General features: G+C 51.0%; 1 protein-coding gene across 3 annotated transcripts in view; it reads right to left on the bottom strand.

The window, feature by feature from the left end:
• Nucleotides 1-803: 803 nt before the first annotated feature.
• The window catches only part of LOC129025982 (granulocyte-macrophage colony-stimulating factor receptor subunit alpha), a 40,985-nt gene continuing 18,263 nt past the window's right edge, over nucleotides 804-23,525 (bottom strand). For 2 of the 3 annotated variants that reach the window (XM_054473137.1, XM_054473139.1), the window contains 9 exons: nucleotides 22,853-22,976; nucleotides 22,603-22,732; nucleotides 21,025-21,197; nucleotides 19,552-19,685; nucleotides 17,091-17,120; nucleotides 13,062-13,197; nucleotides 10,553-10,673; nucleotides 8,359-8,440; nucleotides 804-1,599 (listed from right to left, as the gene is read on the bottom strand). In XM_054473137.1, coding sequence (XP_054329112.1) covers nucleotides 1,522-1,599; nucleotides 8,359-8,440; nucleotides 10,553-10,673; nucleotides 13,062-13,197; nucleotides 17,091-17,120; nucleotides 19,552-19,685; nucleotides 21,025-21,197; nucleotides 22,603-22,732; nucleotides 22,853-22,976 — 1,008 coding nt within the window. In that variant the 3' untranslated portion in view covers nucleotides 804-1,521. The remainder of the gene's footprint in view (nucleotides 1,600-8,358; nucleotides 8,441-10,552; nucleotides 10,674-13,061; nucleotides 13,198-17,090; nucleotides 17,121-19,551; nucleotides 19,686-21,024; nucleotides 21,198-22,602; nucleotides 22,733-22,852; nucleotides 22,977-23,525) is intronic. The other variant, XM_054473138.1, reaches the window with a different exon arrangement.

Raw genomic sequence — 23,525 nt, 5'->3', positions numbered from 1 at the left:
TGCCTCAAAAAAAAAAAAAAAAAAAAAAGGTTTATTTGGCTGATGATTCTGCAGACTGTACGGGAGTCATGCCTTCAGCATCTGCTGCTGGTGAGAACCTCAGCAACTTCCCCTCCTGGTGGGAGAGGAAGGGGAGCTGGTGTTACATATTGGGAGAGGTGGCAAGAGGAAGGGAAGGAGGTACCAGCCTCTTTTTCTTTTTACTTTTTTTTTGGGGGGACAGAGTCTAACTCTGTTGCCCAGGCTGGAGTGCAATGGCGTGATCTTGGCTGACTGCAACCTCCGCCTCCTGGGTTCAAGCAATTCTGCTGCCTCAGCCTCCTGAGTAGCTGGGACCACAGGTGCACCTGCCGCCACACCCGGCTAATTTTTTGTATTTTAGTAGAAACGGGGTTTCACCATGTTGCCCAGGCTGGTCTCGAACTCATGAGCTTAGGCAATCCGCCCGCCTCGGCCTCCCAAAGTGCTAGGATTACAGGCGTGAGCCACCGCGCCCGGCCACCAGCCTCTTTTTCACAACCAGCTCTTTCAGGAACAAATAGAGAAAGAACTCACTCATTACTACAAGAAAGGCACTGCCCCGCTTGATTCAAACACCTCCTGCGAGGTCCCACCTCCAACCTGGAGAACCAAATTTCAAACTGAGATTTGCAAGGGACAAACAACCAAACTATATCATCACTTTGTCCTCCAGAAGAAACCAGACCTGCTAAAAACTGGATTTTTAACCCAGGGAGGCCTGGCACTGTACAATAATAAATTAATTTTTTTTTTTTTTGAGATGGAGTCTCGCTATGTCATCCAGGCTGGAGTGCGGTGGTGTGATCTTGGCTCACTGCAACCTCCGCCTCCTGGGTTCACGCCATTCTCCTGCCTCAGCCTCCCGAGTAGCTGGGACTACAGGCACAAGCCACCATTCCCCAGCTAATTTTTGCCTTTTTTGTAGAGATAAGGTCTCGCTATGATGCCCAGACTAGTCTCAAACTCCTGTCTCAAGCAATCCTCCTACTTTGGCCTCCCAAAGTGTTAGGATTACAGGCATGAGCCACGGCGCCCAGACAAATATTATGCTTTTAGTATTATTTTATTTATTATTATTATTTGTTTTGAGATGCAATCTTGCTCTGTTACCCAAGTTGGCATACAATGGCGCGATTTTGGCTCACTGCAACCTCTGCCTCCTGGGTTCAAGCGATTCTCCTGTCTCAGCCTCCCGAGTAGCTGGGATGACAGGAGTCCACCACCATGCCTGGGTGTAAATTTCTGCATTTTTAGTAGAGATGGGGTTTCACCATGTTGGCCAGGCTGGTCTTGAACTCCTGACCTCAGGTGATCTGCCCGCCTTGGCCTCCCAAAGTGCTGGGATTACAGGCATGAGCCACCGCGCCTGGCCCCAAATATCATGTTTTTAAATAAAAACATAAAAAATGATATAAAGGCTCACAGCATCATCAACAAGAAAACAGTTCCCCAGTGTCGTGGAGGCGGAGATGTCCATGCCCTTCCTACACCCTCTGGGTCTCAGGTAATTTCCTTCACAGTCAAGACCTCTTCTCGGTAGCCTTTCCCTTCCTCTGGGGTGAATTCCTCCCAGATGATCTGAGAAAAAGAAGGAGGATTCAGGCGGTCAGATCTTCACAAGCTCAGCCTGGGACTCAGTGGGCTGTATTTATTTTCTTTTTCTCCCTCGAGACGGAGTCTCACTCTGTTGTCCAGGCTGGAGTGCTCTGGTGTGATCTCAGCTCACTGCAACTTCGGCCTCCCGGGTTCAAGCGATTCTCCTGCCTCAGCCTCTGGAGTAGCTGGGATTACAGGTGCCCGCCACCACAAATTTGACTGATTAGATGAGGCCCACCCTTCTCCTTTAGATCTTCAACTGATTAGAGGAGGCCCACTCTTCCCCCTTTAGACCTTCGACTGATTAGATGAGGCCCACCTTTCCCCTATATACCTTTGACTGACTAGATGAGGCCCACCGTTCCCCCTTTAGACCTTCGACTGATTAGATGAGGCCCACCCTTCCCCCTTTAGACTTTTGACTGATTAGATGAGGCCCACCCTTCCCTCTTTAGACCTTTGACTGACTAGATGAGGCCCACCGTTCCCCCTTTAGACCTTCGACTGATTAATGAGGCCCACCCTTCCCCCTTTAGACTTTTGACTGATTCCCGTATATACCTTCGACTGATTAGATGAGGCCCACTCTTCCCCCTTTAGACTTTTGAATGATTAGATGAGGTCTACCCTTCCCCTTTAGACCTTCGACTGATTAGACGAGACCCACCCTTCCCCCTTTAGACTTTTGACTGATTAGGTGAGGCCCACTTTTCCCCTATATACCTTCGACTGATTAGATGAGGCCCACCCTTCCCCTATATACCTTCGACTGATTAAATGAGGCCCACCCTTCCCCCTTTAGACTTTTGACTGATTAGGTGAGGCCCACTTTTCCCCTATATACCTTCGACTGATTAGATGAGGCCCACCCTTCCCCCTATATACCGACTGATTAGATGAGGTCCACCCTTCCCCCTTTAGACCTTCGACTGATTAGACGAGGCCCACCTTTTCCCCTTTAGACTTTTGACTGATTAGATGAGGCCCACCCTTCCCCCTATATACATTCGACTGATTAGACGAGGCCCACCCTTCCCGTATATACCTTCAACTGATTAGATGAGGCCCACCCTTCCCCCTTTAGACTTTTGACTGATTAGATGAGGCCCACTCTTCCTCCTTTAGACCTTCGACTGATTAGAGGAGACCCACCCTTCCCCCTTTAGACTTTTGACTGATTAGATGAGGCCCACCTTTCCCCTATATACCTTCGACTGATTAGATGAGGCCCAGCCTCCCCCCTTTAGACCTTCGACTGATTAGATGAGGCCCACCGTTCCCCCTTTAGACTTTCGACTGATTAGATGAGGCCCACCCTTCCCCCTTTAGACCTTTGACTGATTCCCGTATATACCTTCGACTGATTAGATGAGGCCCACCTTTCCCGTATATACCTTCAACTGATTAGATGAGGCCCACCCTTCTTCCTTTAGACCTTCGACTGATTAGATGAGGCCCATCCTTCCCCCTTTAGACCTTCGACTGATTAGATGAGGCCCATCCTTCCCCCTTTAGACTTTTGACTGATTAGATGAGGCCCACCTTTCCCCTATGTACCTTCAACTGATTAGACAAAGCCCACCCTTCCCGTATATACCTTCAACTGATTAGACGAGGCCCACCCTTCCCCCTTTAGACCTTCGACTGATTAGAGGAGACCCACCCTTCCCCCTTTAGACTTTTGACTGATTAAATGAGGCCCACCTTTCCCCTATATACCTTCGACTGATTAGATGAGGCCCACCCTTCCCCCTTTAGACTTTTGACTGATTAAATGAGGCCCACCTTTCCCCTATATACCTTCGACTGATTAGATGAGGCCCACCCTCCCCCCTTTAGACCTTCGACTGATTAAATGAGGCCCACCCTTCCCCTTTAGACCTTCGACTGATTAGATGAGGCCCACCCTTCCCTCTTTAGACCTTTGACTGACTAGATGAGGCCCACCGTTCCCCCTTTAGACCTTCGACTGATTAGATGAGGCCCACCCTTCCCCCTTTAGACTTTTGACTGATTCCCGTATATACCTTCGACTGATTAGACGAGGCCCTCCCTTCCCGTATATACCTTCAACTGATTAGCTGAGGCCCGCCCTTCCCCCTTTAGACCTTCGACTGATTAGATGAGGCCCACCCTTCCCTCTTTAGACCTTTGACTGACTAGATGAGGCCCACCCTTCCTCCTATATACCTTCGACTGATTAGATGAGGCCCACCCTTCCCCCTTTAGCCACCACCGGCTACATTTTGTATTTTCAGTAGAGATGGGGTTTCACCATGTTGGCCAGGCTGGTCTCAAACTCTTGACTTTGAGGTGATCCACTCGCTTTGGCCTCACAAACTGCTGGGATGACAGGCGTGAGCCACTGTGCCTGGCCAGGGGTTTTTCCTGGGGTAAAGATCTGAGACAGATCCACCCATGCGGCCTCATAGTTGACGATGAACAGGGTGGCTTTTGGAAGAGCTTGTGAGCGTGAAACCCGGGCAGGGTACAGCAGGTGCTAAGCCCCTGGGGCCAACGGAGCTCGGAGAAGGGAAGGTTGAAGCCTGAAGCCATCATCCTGGCACCTCGATGTGGGGGACCCCTGGGGGTCAGTGGAAAGCAGGGGCCAAGGAGGAGGCTGGCGTGGGGGTAGAAGGTAACGGAATGACAGATGGCCGGGTCTAGGACGGGGGTGTGCAAGTGGCAACTGGGAGGATGTTACCTATGTGGCAGGGAAGAGGGCACTCGGGGCAACCCTGGGCTGGAACTGGAGTTCCCCATGGGAGGAAGACACAGCCCCTGAGCTGGAGAGAGGTGGGTGGGAGAAGGCCACCCACGGGGTCTTGGGATGTGGGTCATGCAGATCTCTCACTCTTAGTCACCCTCTCTGGGGTCTTGCTGTTGAGCCTCTCTCTCGGTCTCTCTGCCTCTTTTCTCTGTCTCCCTCTCTGTCTCTCTTTCCTCCCCCTCTCACCTTCCTTCCACCCCCATCTCTGGGTCTCTATCTCCGTCTTCCTGCATGTCTACCTCTTTCGGGTTGAGTCTCTCTGTTTCTCTTTCATCTCTTGGTCCCTGTCTCAGATACCTGGCACCAATGATGTCTCGGATACCCAGCACCAATGACGTGTCCCTGTGACTAGGCTACAGTCCCCAGTTATTGAATCAAACCATGACTCAGGGGCTGCTACAAAGGTGCTTTGTAGATGTCAAGTTCACAATCAGCTGATTTCCAGGAAAAGAGATTGGACTGGAGAATGTGGGTGGGCCTTATGTAATCAGTCGAAGGGTCTAAAGGGGGTGGGCCTCATCTAATCAGTTGAAGGTCTAAAGGGGAAGGGGGGAAGGCTGGGCTTCATCTAATGAATTGAAGGTCTAAACGGGAAGGGTGGGTCTCATCTAATCAGTCAAAGGTCTAAAGGGAGAAGGGTAGGCCTCATCTAATCAGTCAAAGGTCTAAAAAGGGAAAGGTGGGCTTCATCTAATCAGTCAAAGGTCTAAACGGAGAAGGGTAGGCCTCATCTAATCAGTCAAAGGTCTAAAAAGGGAAAGGTGGGCTTCATCTAATCAGTCAAAGGTCTAAAGGGAGAAGGGTAGGCCTCATCTAATCAGTCAAAGGTCTAAAAAGGGAAAGGTGGGCTTCATCTAATCAGTCGAAGGTCCAAAGGGGGAAAGGTGGGCCTCATCTAATCAGTCAAAGGTCTAAAAAGGGAAAGGTGGGCTTCATCTAATCAGTTGAAGGTCTAAAGGGGAAGGATGGGCCCCATCTAATCAGTCGAAGGTATAAAAGGGAGGGTGGGCCTCATCTAATCAGTTGAAGGTCCAAAGGAGAACCGTGGGCCTCATCTAATCAGTCGAAGGCATAAAGGAGAATGGTGGGCTTCATCTAATCAGTCAAAGGTCTAAACGGGGAGAGTGGGCCTCATTTAATCAGTTGAAAGTCTAAAGGGTAAGGGTGGGCCTTATCTAATTAATCACCTGAAGGTCTAAAGGGGAATGGTGGGCTTCATCTAATCAGTCGAAGGTGTAAATGGGGAGAGTGGGCCTCATCTAATCAGTTGAAAGTCTAAAGAGGAAGAGTGGGCCTTATCTAATTAATAAGTTGAAGGTCTAAAGGGGAAGGCTGGGCTTCATCTAATCAGTCAAAAGTCTAAAGGGGGAAAGGTGGGCCTCATCTAATTAAGAAGTTGAAGGTCTAAAGGGGAAGGCTGGACTTCATCTAATCAGTTGAAGATCTAAAGGGGAGGGTGGGCCTCATCTAATCAGTCAAAGGTATAAAGGGGAATGGTGGGCTTCATCTAATCAGTCAAACGTCTAAACGGGGAGAGTGGGCCTCATCTAATCAGTTGAAAGTCTAAAGGATAAGGGTGAGCCTAATAAGTTGAAGCTATAAAGGGGAAGGCTGGGCTTCATCTAATCAGTTGAAGGTCTAAAGGGGAAGGATGGGTCTCATCTAATCAGTCAAAGGTCTAAAGGGGGAAGGGTGGGCCTCATCTAATCATTGAAAAGCCTAAAAGTGGCTGGGTGCAGTGGCTCACGCATGTAATCCCAGCACTCTGGGAGGCCAAGGTGGGTGGAGCACCTGAGGTCAGAAGTTCAAGACCAGCCTGGCCATGGCGAAACCCCGTCTCTACTAAAAATACAAAAAATTAGCTGGGCGTGGTGGTGTGTGCCTGTAATCCCAGCTACTCCGGAGGCTGAGACAGGAGAATCACTCGAACCTGGGAGGTGGAGGTTGCAGTGAGCCAAGATTGCGCCATTGCACTCCAGCCTGGGCAACAAGAGTGAAACTCCATCTCAAAAAAAAAAAAATTATAAAGGGGAAGGGTGGGCCTCATCTAATCAGTTGAAGGTCTAAAGGGGGAAGGGTGGGCCTCATCTAATCAGTCGAAGGTCTACAGGGGGAAGAGTGGGCCTCATCTAATCAGTCGAAGGTCTACAGTGGGAAGGGTGGGCCTCATCTAATCAGTCGAAGGTCTAACGTGGGAAGGGTGGGCCTCATCTAATCAGTCGAAGGTCTAAAGGATAAAAGCTGAGGTTCCCCGGACAAGAGTTTTATTTCCTTTTTAAAAATTTCATCTCCTACTCTGAGAATGCAGGACGGTTCTGCCTCTGGGATGCAGCATCAGCCCTGGCCTGACTTTGCAGCCTGCCAGCCTACTGCAACATAAGACATAGTCCCTGAGCTGGAGAGAGGTGGGTGGGAGAGGAGCGCCAATGGGGTCTCGGGGTGCAGGTCAATGATTCCTCGCCCTTGTTCACCGTCTCTGGGCTCTCGCTGAGACTAAATCCCACTCCTGTGTCTTCCCTGTCTCTCTCGGCGTCTCTGTGTCTCTCTTCTCTGCCTCCCTGTCTGTCTCTTTCCTCCCTCTCTCTCTCTCTCCCCTCTCCGTGTCCACCTATGTCTCTCTCTCTCTCTGTTTCTCCCTCTGTCTCTCTGTCTTTTTCTCTTTGTCCCTGTCTCTATCTCTCCTTCTCCGTCTCTCTCTCTTTTTCTGTCTCTGTCTTTCTCTGTGTCTCTGTCTTTGTCTCTCTCCCCTCTCTGTGCTTCTGTTCTTCTCTGTCTCTCTCTTCTCCCTGCTGCGGTGTTTACTTTTGTTTTGTTTTTGATATATAGAGTTTTGCTCTTGTTGCCCAGGCTGGAGTGCAATGGCGCGATCTCGGCTCACCGCAACCTCCGCCTCCTGGGTTCAAGTGATTCTCCTGCCTCAGCCTCCAGAGTAGGTGGGATTACAGGCGTGCGCCACCACACCTGGCTAATTTTTGTAATTTTAGTAGAGACAAGGTTTCTCCATGTTGGTCAGGCTGGTCTCGAACTCCCAACCTCAAGTGATCCACCCGCCTCAGCCTCCCAAAGTGCTAGGATGACAGGTGTGAGCCACTGTGCCCGGCCCCCGCCTGGGTCTTTGTGTTTGTTGTTTGTCTCTGTTTCTCCATCTCTGTCTCTCTGATTGTCTTTTTCTCTTCGTATGTCTCTGTCTTCCTCTCTGTGTGTCTCTCTCTCTCTTTCCCTCTCCCTTTTCTCCCTCCCTCTCTCTGTTTCTCTGTCTGTGTGTCTGCCTTTGTTTCTCTGTCAGTCTGTCTGCCTCTGTTTCCCTCTCTCTGGTGTCTTCTTCTCATTCTCTTCTATGTTCCTCTCTCTCTCCTCCTTCTCCTCCATCTTTCTCCACCTCTGTCTCTTGTCTCTTGTCTCTTTATTTCTGCCTCTCCTCTCTACCTTCTTTTTCCTTTTGAGGTGGAATCTCACTCTGTCACCCAGGCTGGAGTGCGGTGGTACGATCTCGGCTCACTGCAACCTCCGCCCCCTGGGTTCAAGCCATTCTCCTGTCCCAGCCTCCCGAGTAACTGGGATTACAGGTGCCTGCCACCACGCCCGGCTAATTTTTTGTATTTTTAGCAGAGATGGGGTTACAGCATGTTGGTCAGGCTAGTCTCGAACTTCTGACCTCAGGTGATCTGCCTGCCTCGAACTCCGGAAGTGCTGGGATGACAGGCGTGAGCCACCGTGCCTGGCTCTCTCTACCGTCTTCTCCTCCTTTTTTTGACCACCACCCTGCCTCAGTTTCTCCTAATGGAGCTTACAGAGACGACCCCGACCCGGGAGAAGGCCCAGGAGTGGGATACAGATTCCAGCCACACCCGTGGCGACGCTGCGGTCGCAGCTGGTGGGGAAGCAAGACGGTCGACACTCAGAGGCCGTGTCCCACGCTCCCCACTCCCCACTTTCCATCCCAGGTCACTGCTCCGCCAACCCCTACCTACCTCGTCTTCCACCTCATGATTATCATTCAGTTTGTCTTTGATCTGTGGAACTGGTGGGAACAGTCGCTGTATCCTAAGGAACCTGAGACACAGAGAAAAAGTGTGAGAAGAACGAACCCCAGGTCACCAGAGTTCCTTCTATCAACGCCCTGTGCTGAGGGATGCTGCGTGCGGGGTGTCTGCGCTCAACTACGCAAAACAACTTCACTAAGAATCACCAAGTGACAAAAACCTTAAGGAACTAGGCCGGGCGCAGTGGCTCACGCCTGTCATCCCAGCACTTTTGGAGGATGAGGTGGGCAGATCACTTGATGTCTGGAGTTCGAGACCAGCCTGGCCAACGTGGTGTAACCCCATCTCTACTAAAAATACAAAAATTAGCTGAGTATCGTGGTGCATGCTTGTAATCCCAGCTATTCAGGAGGCTGAGGCAGGAGAATTGCTTGAACCCGGGAGGTGGAGGTTGCAGTGAGCCGAGATTGCACCACTGCACTCCAGCCTGGGCGACAGAGCAAGACTCCATCTCAAAAAAAAAAAAAAAAAAAAAAAAAATCACCAAATGACGAAAATCTTAAACTAGGCCAGTCATGGCAGCTCACGCCTGTAATCCCAGCACTTTGGGAGGCTGAGGCGGGTGGATCACTTGAGGTCAAGAGTTCGAGACCAGCCTGGCCAACATGGTGAAACCCCGTCTCTACCGAAAATACAAAAATTAGCTGAGTATCGTGGTGCATGCTTGTAATCCCAGCTATTCAGGAGGCTGAGGCAGGAGAATTGCTTGAACCCAGGAGGTGGAGGTTGCAGTGAGCCGAGATTGCACCACTGCACTCCAGCCTGGGCGACAGAGTGAGACTCCATCTCAAAAAATAAAAGAATCACCAAATGATGAAAATCTGAAGGAACTAGGCCAGTCTTGGTGGCTCACGCCTGTAATCCCAACACTTTGGGAGGCCGAGGTGGGTGGATCACTTGAGGTCAAGAGTTTGAGACCAGCCTGGCCAACATGGAGAAACCCCAACTCTCCTAAAAATACAAAAATTAGGTGAGCATCGTGGTGCATGCCTGTCATCCCAGCTACTCAGGAGGCTGAGGCAGGAGAATTGCTTGAACCCGGGAGGTGGAGGTTGCAGTGAGCCGAGATTGCACCACTGCACTCCAGCCTGGGAGACAGAGTGAGACTCCATCTCAAAAAAACAAAAAACAAAAAACAAACAAAAAAAAAAAACGGAGAAAACAGGAGATTCTACAGGAATACAGAGTGATGCTCACAGGGAATCTTTCTAGACTCTTCCCTTAGCCCCTCAGGCACAGGGATGGGAATGGAACAGGCAGTCAGCTGTGGGCAGCTTCAGGGAGTCTGAGGTCACTGGTGTTGAAGGGCTGAGCTCCAGAAGGGGAAACGCCTGCCTTGATCCCACCAGCCTTGAAGAGCGTGGTTTCTGGGTTGGAGGTGTTTTTTGTTTGTTTGTTTTGGGATGGAGTCTCGCCCTGTCACCCAGGCTGGAGTGCAGTGGTGCAATCTCAGCTCGCCGCAAGCTCTGCCTCCTGAGTTCAAGCCATTCTCCTACTTCAGCCTGATGAGTAGCTGGGATTACAGGAACGCGCCACCACGCCCGGCTAATTTTGCAGTTTTAGTAGAGACAGGGTTTCCCCATGTTGGTCAGGCTGGTCTCAAACTCCAGACCTCAGGTGATCCTCCCACCTCAGCCTCCCAAAGTGCTGGGATTACAGGCATGAGCCACCGTGCCCGGCCGGGGTCTGTTTTTAAAGTAAAATTTATTTATGTATTTACTTACTTACTTTGAGACAGAGTTTCGCTCTTGGTGCCCAGGCTGGAGTGCAACAGCCTGATCTCGGCTCACCGCAACCTCCGCCTCCCAGGTTCAAGCGATTCTCCTGCCTCAGCCTCCCGAGTAGCTGGGATGACAAGTGCCCGCCACCACACCCGGCTCATTTTGTATTTTTAATAGAGACGAGGTTTCTCCACGTTGGCCAGGCTGGTCTCGAACTCCCGACCTCAGGTGATCCTCCCGCCTCGGCCTCCCAAAGTGCTGGGATGACAGGCATGAGCCACCATGCCCGGCCAAGGCTGTGTTTCTCTTTCTCAGAGACAGAGACAGAGACTTTGGAGAAAGCGCTTTCCTCCCGGCCTGCCCTGTTTGCCTGGGGGAGGCCGAGATGTTTCACAGATTACCTTTTAAAGAGGAAGCCAAGGACGATGCCACAGACAAGGGTTCCCACGATCAGGAGCACATAAATGTACACAGAGCTGAGGTTTCTGTCGTCAGAGCCTAGAGAGACACACAGGTTTGCGTCTGCGGTGAATCGTTGATGGACATGTGAAAGGAAATTAAATCTTTTTGGGTGTCCAAACGCATTTAGCCAAAGGGAACAGTCAAGCTGAAAACTGGGTCCAGCAAACCTGCCTCCCTCTTTTTGGTTCCTAAGTAAGATGGCTCTGAGATGAAAGGCGACCTGCCTGCTCCATGTTTTACCAACAAGGAAATTTGTGGTGAGCTGTTAAAACTAATCCACCATGGGCCGGACACAGTGGCTCACGCCTGTCATCCCAGCACTTTGGGAGGCTGAGGAAGACAGATCACTTGAGGTCAGGAGTTCGAGACCAGCCTGGGCAACATGGTGAAACCCCGTCTCTACTAAAAATACAAAAATTGGGCCAGGCACGGTGGCACACTCCTGTTATCCCAGCACTTTGCGAAGCTGAGGCAGGTGCATCATCTGAGGTCAGGAGTTAGAGACCAGCCTCACTAACATGGTGAAACCCCGTCTCTACTAAAAAAAATACAAAATTAGCCAGGCGTGGTGGCGTGCACCTGTAATCCTATCTACTTGGGAGTCTGAGGCAGGAGAATCACTTGAACCCGAGAGGCGGAGGTTGCAGTGAGCGGAGATCGTGCCGTTGCACTCCAGCCTGGGTGACAGAGCGAAACTCCATCTCAAAATAAATAAATAAATAAAAATACAAATACAAAAACTGGCCAAGCGTGATGCATGCCTGTAATCCCATCTACTCGGGAGGCTGAGGCAGGAGAATCGCTTGAGCCCGGGAGGCGGAGGTTGCAGCGAGCCGAGATCGTGCCGTTGCACTCCAGCCTGGTGACAGAGCGAGACTCCGTCTCAAAAAACAAAAAATAAACAAACAAACAAAATTTCTTACAGGTGCAGTCACCCTGGCCCACCGGACACAAATGCACCTCTAATCATCCCTGTACCCCATTTTGTCTGTGTGATCTGGGAGGTGGAGGTGCACCACTGCACTGCAGCTCACATTTTTTCCTCTGTCCCCTTTGTTTAGGTGAAAACCGCGTATTCTCAATGTCCTGCCCCTTCCCCTTTTCAATTTGGAGCCCTCAAAATCATCTTCAGAGAAAAGCATAGACCTGTCTCCTGGGGGGCCCAGACCTGGCTTTGAAGAGAGCTTCCCCGGCCAGGCACGGCGGCTCACGCCTGTCATCCCAGCACCTTCAGAGGGCGACGCGGGCGGATCACCTGAGGTTGGGAGTTCGAGACCAGCCTGACCAACATGGAGAAACCCCGTCTCTACTAAAATACAAAATTAGCCGGGTGTGGTGGCAGGTGCCTGTAATCGCAGCTACTCGGGAGACTGAGGCAGGAGAATCACTTGAACCTGGGAGGCGGAGGTTGTGGTGAGCAGAGATGGCGCCATTGCACTCCAGCCTGGGCAACAAGAGCGAAACGCCATCTCGAAAAAAAAAAGAGGGAGAGAGCTTCCCCTTGGTCAGGGAGCCGGAATGGTGATGGTTTGACTGGACGAAGACTGACTAATTATTTCCCAGTGGAGCAGAGGGAGGTGGGGCTTTAGGAGGGCTATCAGTGGGGTCCTTCTCTGGCTATTAAGGGATTCTAGCTCATCCATCCTGAAAAAAACACCAGCAAAGCAGTGTTGCATGACCCCGTATGAGTATGAGACCACCTCCTTCTACTTTTTTTTTTTTTTTTTTTTTTTGAGACAGAGTCTCGCTCTGTTGCCCGGGCTGGAGTGCAGTGGTGCAATCTCAGCTCACTGCAACCTCCGCCTCCCGGGTTCAAAAGATTCTCCTGCCCTCAGCCTCCTGAATAGCTGAGATTACACCTGGATTACCAGGTGTATGTGCCACCACACCTGGCTAGTTTTTTTTTATTATTATTATTTTTGGGACGGAATCTTGTTCTGTCACCCAGGCTGGAGTGCAGTGGTGTGATCCCAGCTCACTGCAACCTCCGCCTCCCGGGTTCAAGTCATTCTCCTGCCTCAGCCTCCCGAGTAGCTGGGATTACAGGCACCCGCCTCCACGCTGGGCTAATTTTGTATTTTTAGTAGAGATGGGGTTTCACCATGTTGGCCAGGCTAGTCTCAAACTCCTGACCTCAGGTGATCCGCCTGCCTCGGCCTCCCAAATTGCTGGGATTACAGGCCTGAACCGCCGCGCCCGGCCCTTCTCTGGTTATTAACGGAAACTAGCTCATCCGTCCTGAAAAAACATCAGCAAAGCAATGTTGCGTGACCAAGTACGAGACCACCTCCTTCTTTTGAGCCTCAGCAAAAGACTCAGAGCCTGATACTACTCCCAGCAACGTTCTCAACTCAATCTCAGCGCCCAGGACAGAGTACCTGACCTCTGTGCCTGCTCCAAAGTGGCGGCAGATGGCACAAACATCCCTTACCTCCGCCCAACGCTTACCAAATTCAGCAGCTTCACTCCACGAACTCCAATTCAGGATGCGGACATCTGCAGCTCTGATCTTCACATTATGTTTTGCTCTGGGCTCAGCGCTTGGAAAGTTGTATCTATTTTCCAAATCACCAGAAACATCAATCTTTGGAGGAAAAAAGAAAAGTTAGAGATAGACGTCCTCTGCGTGGAGGAAAATGTTGTCTTTTTTCATTCTTTTGTCTTTTAATTTTTTTTCTCCTTTTTTTTTTTTCTTTTTTTTCTACCACTCTGAATGCACTTGGTCTGATCGGGTCTTGGAAGCTAAGCACAGTCAAGCCTCGTTAGTATTTGGATGGGAGACAAATTGGGAAAATTTGGGTGATGTAGGCTTTAAATTATTTAATTTAATTAATTAATTAATTAATTAATTTATTTATTTATTTATTTATTGAGATGGAGTCTCGCTCTGTCGCTCAGCCTGGAGTGCAGTGGTGCAATCTCGGCTCACTGCAAGCTCCGCCTCCCGGGTTCACACCGTTCTCCTGCCTCAGCCTCCCGAGTAGCTGGGACTACAGGCACCCACCACCACGCCCAGATAATTTTTTTTGTATTTTTAGTGGAGACGGGTTTCACCCGTGTTAGCCAGGATGGTCTCGAACTCCTGACCTCGTGATCCGCCCACCTCAGCCTCCGAAAGTGCTGGGATTACAGGCGTGAGCCACCACGCCCGGCCTCTTTTATTTTATTTTATTTTATTTTATTTTATTTTATTTGAGACACACTCACTCTGTCTCCCAGGCTGGAGTGCAGTGGCATGATCTGGGCTCACCGCAACCTCCGCCTCCTGGGTTCAAGCGATTCTCCTGCCTCAGCCTCCCGCGTAGCTGGGATTACACGTGCCCGCCAGCGTGCATGGGTAATTTTTGTATTTTTAGTAGAGACAGGGTTTCTGCACGTTGGCCAGGCTGGTCTTGAACTCCTGACCTCAAGTGATTTGCCCACCTCAGCCTCTCAAGGTGCTGGGATGACAGGTGTAAGCCATCGTGCCTGGCTAAAATTTTATTTTTTGAAACAGAAATTGTTGGCCATGTGTGGTGGCGGGCGCCTGTAGTCCCAGCTACCAGGGAGGCTGAGGCAGGAGAATCGCTTGAACTTGGGAGGTGGAGGTTGCAGTGAGCTGAGATCGCACCACTGCGCTCCAGCCTGGGGGACAGAGCGAGACTCCATCTAAAAATAAATACATACATAAATAAATGATTCAGGAGTAACAACTGATATTAACAGAGCTTCAGACGGATAGTTTAGCAAGGGATATTAAGATCCCCAAGTCTAGCATACGCGTCGGACAGAGGAGGATACTGAGGGTCAGAGTCGCCAGGAGACTTGGTAAATATCCGGCAACAGTACTCACTCTAAAAGCATTTTAGAGGGAGACATAATCTCCTTAGACAGTCACTGGGATATATTTTTAACCCACTCAGAGGAAAGAGGAATAAAATGGGAAAATCAGTAGAACAGGCTGAGCGTAAATATTCCAACCATTGGGACATGAAGGTTGAGGCCAAGAGCAGACCCTGCCCAGTGAGAACTATGAGGGGGCCCTCATCCGTGTGAGATCTGCATCCTCCGGTTCAGGATCACACCCCACCGTGTCCACCCCTGGGCCACACTGGCACTAACAGTCCCGTAAACCAAGACTGTAGGGTTACACTGGGTTTGTGGAGACTGTAGGATGACGCCAGGGTTGTGTTCCACCAGGGGTCACGGGTACGGGACTGTACAGTTACACTAGGGGTCATGAGTAGGGGACTGTAGGGTTCCACCAGGGGTCACGGGTACGGGACTGTACAGTTACACTAGGGGTCATGAGTAGGGGACTGTAGGGTTCCACCAGGGGTCACGGGTACGGGACTGTACAGTTACACTAGGGGTCATGAGTAGGGGACTGTAGGGTTCCACCAGGGGTCACGGGTACGGGACTGTACAGTTACACTAGGGGTCGTGAGTAGGGGACTGTAGGGTTCCACCAGGGGTCACGGGTACGGGACTGTACAGTTACACTAGGGTCATGAGTAGGGGACTGTAGGGTTCCACCAGGGGTCACGGGTACGGGACTGTACAGTTACACTAGGGGTCATGAGTAGGGGACTGTAGGGTTCCACCAGGGGTCACGGGTACGGGACTGTACAGTTACACTAGGGGTCATGAGTAGGGGACTGTAGGGTTCCACCAGGGGTCACGGGTACGGGACTGTACAGTTACACTAGGGGTCGTGAGTAGGGGACTGTAGGGTTCCACCAGGGGTCACGGGTACGGGACTGTACAGTTACACTAGGGGTCGTGAGTAGGGGACTGTAGGGTTCCACCAGGGGTCACGGGTACGGGACTGTACAGTTACACTAGGGGTCATGAGTAGGGGACTGTAGGGTTCCACCAGGGGTCACGGGTACGGGACTGTACAGTTACACTAGGGGTCATGAGTAGGGGACTGTAGGGTTCCACCAGGGGTCACGGGTACGGAACTGTACAGTTACACTAGGGGTCATGAGTAGGGGACTGTAGGGTTATGCTAGGGTTCTGAATAGGGAACTGTAGGGTTCTGCCAGGGGTCATGGGTAGGAGACTGTAGGCATCGTGAGTAGGAGACTGTAGGGTTCCGCCAAAGGTCATGGGTAGGGGACTGTAGGGTTACGCCGGGGATTACGAGTAGGGGACTGTAGGGTCATGCTAGGGCTCGTGAATAGGGGACTGTAGGATTACTCCAGGGGTCACGAGTAGAGGACTTTAGGGTTCTGCCAGGGTTGTGAATAGGGAATTGTAGGGTTCTGCCAGGGGTCATGGGTAGGGAACCGTACGGTTACGCTCGGTTTGGTGAGTAGGAGACTGTAGGGGTCATGAGTAGGGGACTGTAGGGTTCCGCCAGGGTGGTGAATAGGGAACTGTAGGGTTCCGCCAGGGGTCATGGGTAGGGGACTGTAAGGGTCGTGAGTAGGGGACTATAGAGTTATGCCAGGGGTCATGGGTAAGGAACCGTACGGTTACGCTAGGTGTGGTGAGTAGGGGACTGTAGGGTTACGCCAGGGGTCATGAGTAGGGGACTGTACGGTTACGCTAGGGGTCATGAGTAGGGGACTGTAGAGGTCGTGAGTAGGAGACTGTAGGGTTACTCCAGGGGTCATGACGAGGGGACTGTAGGGTTACACTAGGTGTGGTGAGTAGGGGACTGTAGGGTGACACTAGGTCTGGTGAATAGGGGACTGTAGGGTTATGCTGGAGGTCATCACTAGGGGACTGTAGGGTGACAGTACGTGTGGTGAGTAGCAGACTGTAGGGTTATGCTGAGAGTCGTCAGTAGGGGACTGTAGGGGTCGTGAGTAGGGGACTGTAGGGTGACACTAGGTGTGGTGAGTAGGGGACTGTAGGGTTATGCTGGAGGTCGTCAGTAGGGGACTGTAGGGGTGGTGAGTAGGGGACTGTAGGGTTACACTAGGGGTGGTGAGTAGGGGACTGTAGGGTTACACTAGGGGTGGTGAGTAGCAGATGGTAGGGTTATGCTGAGGGTCGTCAGTAGGGGACTGTAGGGGTGGTGAGTAGGGGACTGTAGGGTTACACTAGGGGTGGTGAGTAGGGGACTGTAGGGTTACACTAGGGGTGGTGAGTAGCAGATGGTAGGGTTATGCTGAGGGTCGTCAGTAGGGGACTGTAGGGGTGGTGAGTAGGGGACTGTAGGGTTACACTAGGGGTGGTGAGTAGGGGACTGTAGGGTGACACTAGGTGTGGTGAGTAGGGGACTGTAGGGTTATGCTGGAGGTCGTCAGTAGGGGACTATAGGGGTCATGAGTAGGGGACTGTAGGGTTACACTAGGGGTGGTGAGTAGGGGACTGTAGGGTTATGCTGGAGGTCGTCAGTAGGGGACTATAGGGGTCATGAGTAGGGGACTGTAGGGTTACACTAGGGGTGGTGAGTAGGGGACTGTAGGGTTATGCTAGATGTGGTGAGTACGGCACTGCAGGGTTATGCTGAGGGTCATCAGTGGGGTCTGTGGTTTCACTTACCAGTAGGTTTTCCGTGCCAGGCTGGGTATTCTAGAAACAAAACAAAACACAATACAAGGCTCACTGTTTCCATTTCTAAAACACTTTAGATGGTTCACACAGTGTCTCCCCTGGTGTGGGCACCGAATGGGAAAGAGTCCCTGAGGAGTGGCGGGCAGGTCTCCCTCCACAAACCCCGAATCTACAAGACAGGTGGGATGAGGAGCTGCAAACACAGAAGTCTTCCTGGCCAGATATCTTCCTGTAACCCATCCAGAAAGCTCCCACTGGCCTTGGGGCAGGGTATTCTCCTGTCTCCGGGTAGACCTGGGGCAGGCTCTCCTTGTCTACACTGGGTCCAGGTGGTTGTGGGACAAGATCTCCTCTTGTCTACACCGGATCGAGGTGGACGTGAGGCAGTCTCTCATCACGTCTACACTGGGTCCAGGTGGTTGTGGGACAAGATCTCCTCTTGTCTACACCGGATCGAGGTGGATGTGAGGCAGTCTCTCATCACGTCTACACTGGGTCCAGGTGGTTGTGGGACAAGAGCTCCTCCTGTCTACACTGGATCGAGGTGGACGTGAGGCAGTCTCTCATCACGTCTACACTGGGTCCAGGTGGTTGTGGGACAAGATCTCCTCTTGTCTACTCTGGATCGAGGTGGACGTGAGGCAGTCTCTCATCACGTCTACACTGGGTCCAGGTGGTTGTGGGACAAGATCTCCTCTTGTCTACACCGGATCGAGGTGGACGTGAGGCAGTCTCTCATCACGTCTACACTGGGTCCAGGTGGTTGTGGGACAAGATCTCCTCTTGTCTACACCGGATCGAGGTGGACGTGAGGCAGTCTCTCATCACGTCTACACTGGGTCCAGGTGGTTGTGGGACAAGATCTCCTCTTGTCTACACCGGATCGAGGTGGACGTGAGGCAGTCTCTCATCACGTCTACACTGGGTCCAGGTGGTTGTGGGACAAGATCTCCTCCTGTCTACACTGGATCGAGGTGGACGTGAGGCAGTCTCTCATCACGTCTACACTGGGTCCAGGTGGTTGTGGGACAAGATCTCCTCTTGTCTACTCTGGATCGAGGTGGACGTGAGGCAGTCTCTCATCACGTCTACACTGGGTCCAGGTGGTTGTGGGACAAGATCTCCTCTTGTCTACACCGGATCGAGGTGGACGTGAGGCAGTCTCTCATCACGTCTACACTGGGTCCAGGTGGTTGTGGGACAAGATCTCCTCTTGTCTACACCGGATCGAGGTGGACGTGAGGCAGTCTCTCATCACGTCTACACTGGGTCCAGGTGGTTGTGGGACAAGATCTCCTCTTGTCTACACCGGATCGAGGTGGACGTGAGGCAGTCTCTCATCATGTCTACACTGGGTCCAGGTGGTTGTGGGACAAGATCTCCTCCTGTGTACACTGGATCGAGGTGGACGTGAGGCAGTCTCTCATCACGTCTACACTGGGTCCAGGTGGTTGTGGGACAAGATCTCCTCTTGTCTACACCGGATCGAGGTGGACGTGAGGCAGTCTCTCATCACGTCTACACTGGGTCCAGGTGGTTGTGGGACAAGATCTCTTCTTGTCTACACCGGATCGAGGTGGACGTGAGGCAGTCTCTCATCACGTCTACACTGGGTCCAGGTGGTTGTGGGACAAGATCTCCTCTTGTCTACACCGGATCGAGGTGGATGTGAGGCAGTCTCTCATCACGTCTACACTGGGTCCAGGTGGTTGTGGGACAAGATCTCCTCCTGTCTACACCGGATCGAGGTGGATGTGAGGCAGTCTCTCATCACGTCTACACTGGGTCCAGGTGGTTGTGGGACAAGAGCTCCTCCTGTGTACACTGGATCGAGGTGGACGTGAGGCAGTCTCTCATCACGTCTACACTGGGTCCAGGTGGTTGTGGGACAAGATCTCTTCTTGTCTACACTGGATCGAGGTGGACGTGAGGCCATCTCTCATCACGTCTACACTGGGTCCAGGTGGTTGTGGGACAAGAGCTCCTCCTGTGTACATTGGGTCTCCGTGCAGGTGGGGCAGGGTCTCCGTCTCCTCCTGTCCACACTGGGTGTAGATGGAGGTGGGGTCGGGTCTCCTCCTAGCTACACTGGGTCCAGGTAGACATGGGGCAGGCTCTCCTTCTTGTCTACACTGCGTCCAGCTGGAAGTGGAGCGGACGCTTTCCCTTGCTTGTGGCATCGTCCCCCACACCTCCCGGTCCACTTCCTGGTCCCATGGGTGCAGGATCGTCCTTGTCCATCCTCCCTGCAACCTTCTTCAAGGTGGCTTCACAGGCCACAGACCCTTCACCTCTTCCTCCACTACCCGAAGTGCGTTCACCCCAGAGTCACTGCTCACCACCCAGCCATCCTTCCCCCAGGCCACTTCCCCGGGATTCCCAGGCTCCTGTGTGGGCGTGTCCTGTACGCCTCCCTCCTGGTGCCCAACCCCGGGGAGCTCTCACCGACCTTTCTGTGGACGTCCAGCTGGTACTGAAAGTCCAGGTACGACAGCTTCTGGTAGGTCCTGGGCTGTTTCCACTGTACGAGGCAGTGCGTCATGTTGCAACGTACAGTGACATTGCCCGGAGGGTTGAATCGTTCTGTAATGAGGGCGCAGGACACACCCCTGAACCAGAAAGGTCCTGTCTACACTGGGTCCAGGTGGAGGTGGGGCAGGGTCTCCTGTCTACACTGGGTCCAGGTGGACGTGGGGCAGTTACCATGTACAGGAGAGATACCCACTGGGGCAGGGGGTCCAGGGTGGGAGGTGGGGATGGGCTCGGTGGGCAGGAGTCACACTTCTGTGAGAGTCCTGAGCCTGAAGAGCCTGAGAACGTCCAACAGGATGAGGGAGTCCACTGGTGGGATGTGGTGGGCTTGGGAAGAGGAGAGCGTGTGGGCATATGGGACTGGCTCCAAAAGGCCAGCCAGGAGCGGGGCACTGGGACACGAAGAGGTGCTGGTGAGGAAGAAATGAAGAAAAAGAGGAAGGAAGGAGGAAAGGAGTGAAGAAAGAAGGAGAGGAAGAAGGAAGGAAGGAAGAAGGGAGAGAGAGAGGGAGGGAGGGAAGGAAGGAGGGAGGGAAGGAGGGAGGGAAGGAGTAAGGAAGGAAGGAAAGAAGCGAGGGAGGGAGGGAAGGAAGGAAGGAATAAAGGAAGAGAAGAAGAAAGAAGAAAGGCAGAAAGGCAGGGAGGAAGGAAACAAGGAAGGAGAGAAAGAGGGAGGTCAGGTGCGGTGGCTGATGCCTGTAATCCCAGCACTTTGGGAGGCTAAGGCAGGCGGATCATCTGAGGTCAGGAGTTCGAGACCAGCCCGGCCAAGATGGTGAAACACCGTCTCTACTAAAAATACAAAAATCAGCTGAGCGTGGTGGGTGGCGGGCACCTGTAATCCAAGCTACTAAGGAGGCTGAGACAGGAGAATTGCTTGAAACTGGGACGCAGAGGTTGCAGTGAGCTGAGATTGCACCACTGCACTCCAGCCTGGGCAACAGAGTGAGACTGTATCTCAAAAAAACGAAAGTTAAATCGACTCAGTTCTAATTTGTTACAGCACCAAAGTTACACAGTTTTTTTGTTTGTTTGTTTTTGAGACACAGTCTTGCTCTGTCACTCAAGCTGGAGTGCAGTGGCACAATCTCACCTCACTGCAACGTCTACCTCCTGGGTTCAAGTGATTCTCCTCAGCCTCCCGAGTAGCTGGGATTACAGGTATGTGCCACCACGCCTGGCTAATTTTTGTATTTTTAGTAGAGATGGGGTTTCTCCATGTTGGTCAGGCTGGTCTTGAACACTCGATCTCAGGTGATCGGCCTGCCTCGGCCTCCCAAAGTGCTGAGATTACAGGTGTGAGCCACCAACCTGGCCTCAGTTACACAGATTTTAAGGCAAATTCCATTTCACCTATAAACAATAGGAAAATCATATGTGTTATTCTCACCTATTTTCTTTGTGTCCAAAAGTGAATCGAAGAATTGGATGCCAATTTCTCGGCTGGTTCCATTAACCAGGAAGTAATTGCGAGACGTTAATCCTGACAGGTTATCCAGGTGACATCCCACATGGGTTCCCGAGTCTTGCATGTAATAAGGACACCGGATCTCCCTCCTTCTCCTGAAAGATTAGAAAGTGCTCAGAGAGCAATCAGGAAAACAAAACAAAACACAAAAACACAAAACAAAACAAAAACAAACACAAAACAAAACACAAAAACACAAAACAAAACAAAAACACAAAAATGCAAAACAAAACAAAAACAAACACAAAACAGAACAACAAAACAAAACAAAAACACAAAACAAAAACAAACACAAAACAAAACACAAAACACAAAACAAAAACGCCAAAACACGAAACAAAAAAACACAAAAACACAAAATGAAACAAAAACAAACACAAAACAAAGCAAAAAGAAACACAAAACAAAACACAAAAACACAAGACAAAACAAAAACAAACAAAACAAAACACAAAAACACAAAACAAAAACACAAAAACGCAAAACAAAACAAAAACAAACAGAAAACAGAACAACAAAACAAAACAAAAACAAACACAAAACAAAAACAAACACAAAACAAAACACAAAACACAAAAACACAAAACAAAAACACCAAAACACGAAACAAAAAAACACAAAAACACAAAATGAAACAAAAACAAACACAAAACGAAGCAAAAAGAAACACAAAACAAAACACAAAGCAAAACAAAAACACAAAAAGACAAAACAACACAAAAACATGAAACAAAAAAACAAAAACACAAAAACACAAAACAAAAAGAAACACACAAAACAAAAAGAAACATACAAAACAACAGAAAACAAAACAACAAAAAAACAAAACATGCCCGGTGCAGTGGCTCACGCCTGTAATCCCAGCACTTTGGGAGGCCGAGGTGGGCGGATCACTTGAGGTCAGGAGTTCGAGACCAGCCTGGCCAGCATGGTGAAACCCCGTCTCTACCAAAAACACAAAAATTAGACGGGTGTGATGGTGCGCACCTGTCGTCCCAGCTACTCGGGAGGCTGAGGCAGGAGAATCGCTTGAACCCGGGAGGGAGGCGCAGGTTGCAGGGAGCTGAGATCACATCACTACACTCCAGCCTGGGTGACAGAGCAAGACTCTGTCTCTAAATACATATATGAGACGTGGTGTGGTGGCTCACGCCTGTCATTCCAGCACTTTGGGAGGCCAAGGAAGGCAGATCACTTCAGGTCAGGAGTTCGAGACCAACCTGGGCAACATGACAAAACCCCGTCTCTACTAAAAATACAAAATTTAGCTGGATGTGGTGGCGGGCGCCTGTAATCCCAGCTACCTGGGAAGCTGAGGCAGAAAAATTGCTTGAACCCAGGAGGTCAAGGTTGCAGTGAGCTGAGATGGTGTCATTGCACTCCAGCCTGGGCAACAGAGCAAGACCATGTCTTAAAAAAAGAAAAAGAAAAAAAAAACAAGCATGATTTTTCTCCCATCCCTGCATTGCTCACAATTCTTCACATGAGGTGAACACTTACTTTGAGTTTTGTATGTACAAAAAATACTGGACGTCACGGGGGGCCGTCGGACCCCTCGCCCAGGTACAGTTCATGAAATCCACATTGTAGATGAAACAGGAGAAATTCTGAGCAGCGGTACCCTCCCTTCCTGGGAAGAGGCAGAAACAAAATAATTTTCACTCCGAAGCTCAACGGGATGTACTTTGATGCTGGCGGGATGGTGGTGGGGCTAGTGCTGTAAACGGATCCCTGAGCTGCTCTTGCTTACCTGAATTTAGATAAAGCAGTTTTTGCTGAAATCCTCTTTGGCTAGTATTCACGTGAACCTCAAAAGTGACTCCTCCATGCAGACAAATTTCACGAAATGTGCACGAACATTCATTGTTATTGAGCTGAAGAGTTGCAACCAGACAGAGCCGATTAGGAAACAACCTTCTGTCTCCTACACTCTTCAGGCTGGAGTGCGGTGGCGCGATCTCGGCTCACTGCAACCTCCGCCTTCCAGGTTCAAGCAATTCTCCTGCCTCAGCCTCCCGAGTAGCTCGCATTACAGACACCTGCCACCACACCCAGCTAATTTGTGTATTTGTAGTAGAGACAGGGTTTCACCATGTTGGCCAGGCTGGTCTCAAACTCCTGACCTCAGGTGATCCACCCGCCTCGCCCTCCCAAAGTGCTGGGATTACAGGCGTGAGCCACCACGCCCGGCCATGGTATTGGTTTTTACCTGGATTTGGCGACACCCACCTGCCTCCCTTTGTGAAATCATCCCCCTATGCTTCCTCCAAGGACTCTGAGTGGATACGCCGAATACCAGCTTGCAGGTGAAAACTCAATCTTATACTCTAGCAGTGCTGAAAGTATCAGACTAGAGGCCAGGTGCAGTGACTCACGCCTGTAATCCTAGCACTTTGGGAGGCTGAGGTGGGTGGATCAGTTGA

The sequence above is a fragment of the Pongo pygmaeus genome, chromosome X, assembly GCF_028885625.2.
Source record: "Pongo pygmaeus isolate AG05252 chromosome X, NHGRI_mPonPyg2-v2.0_pri, whole genome shotgun sequence".
In the NCBI taxonomy this organism is placed as follows: Eukaryota; Metazoa; Chordata; class Mammalia; order Primates; family Hominidae; genus Pongo; species Pongo pygmaeus.
Note: the sequence above shows the minus strand (reverse complement) of the source record. Positions and strands in the feature narration are given on the sequence as shown.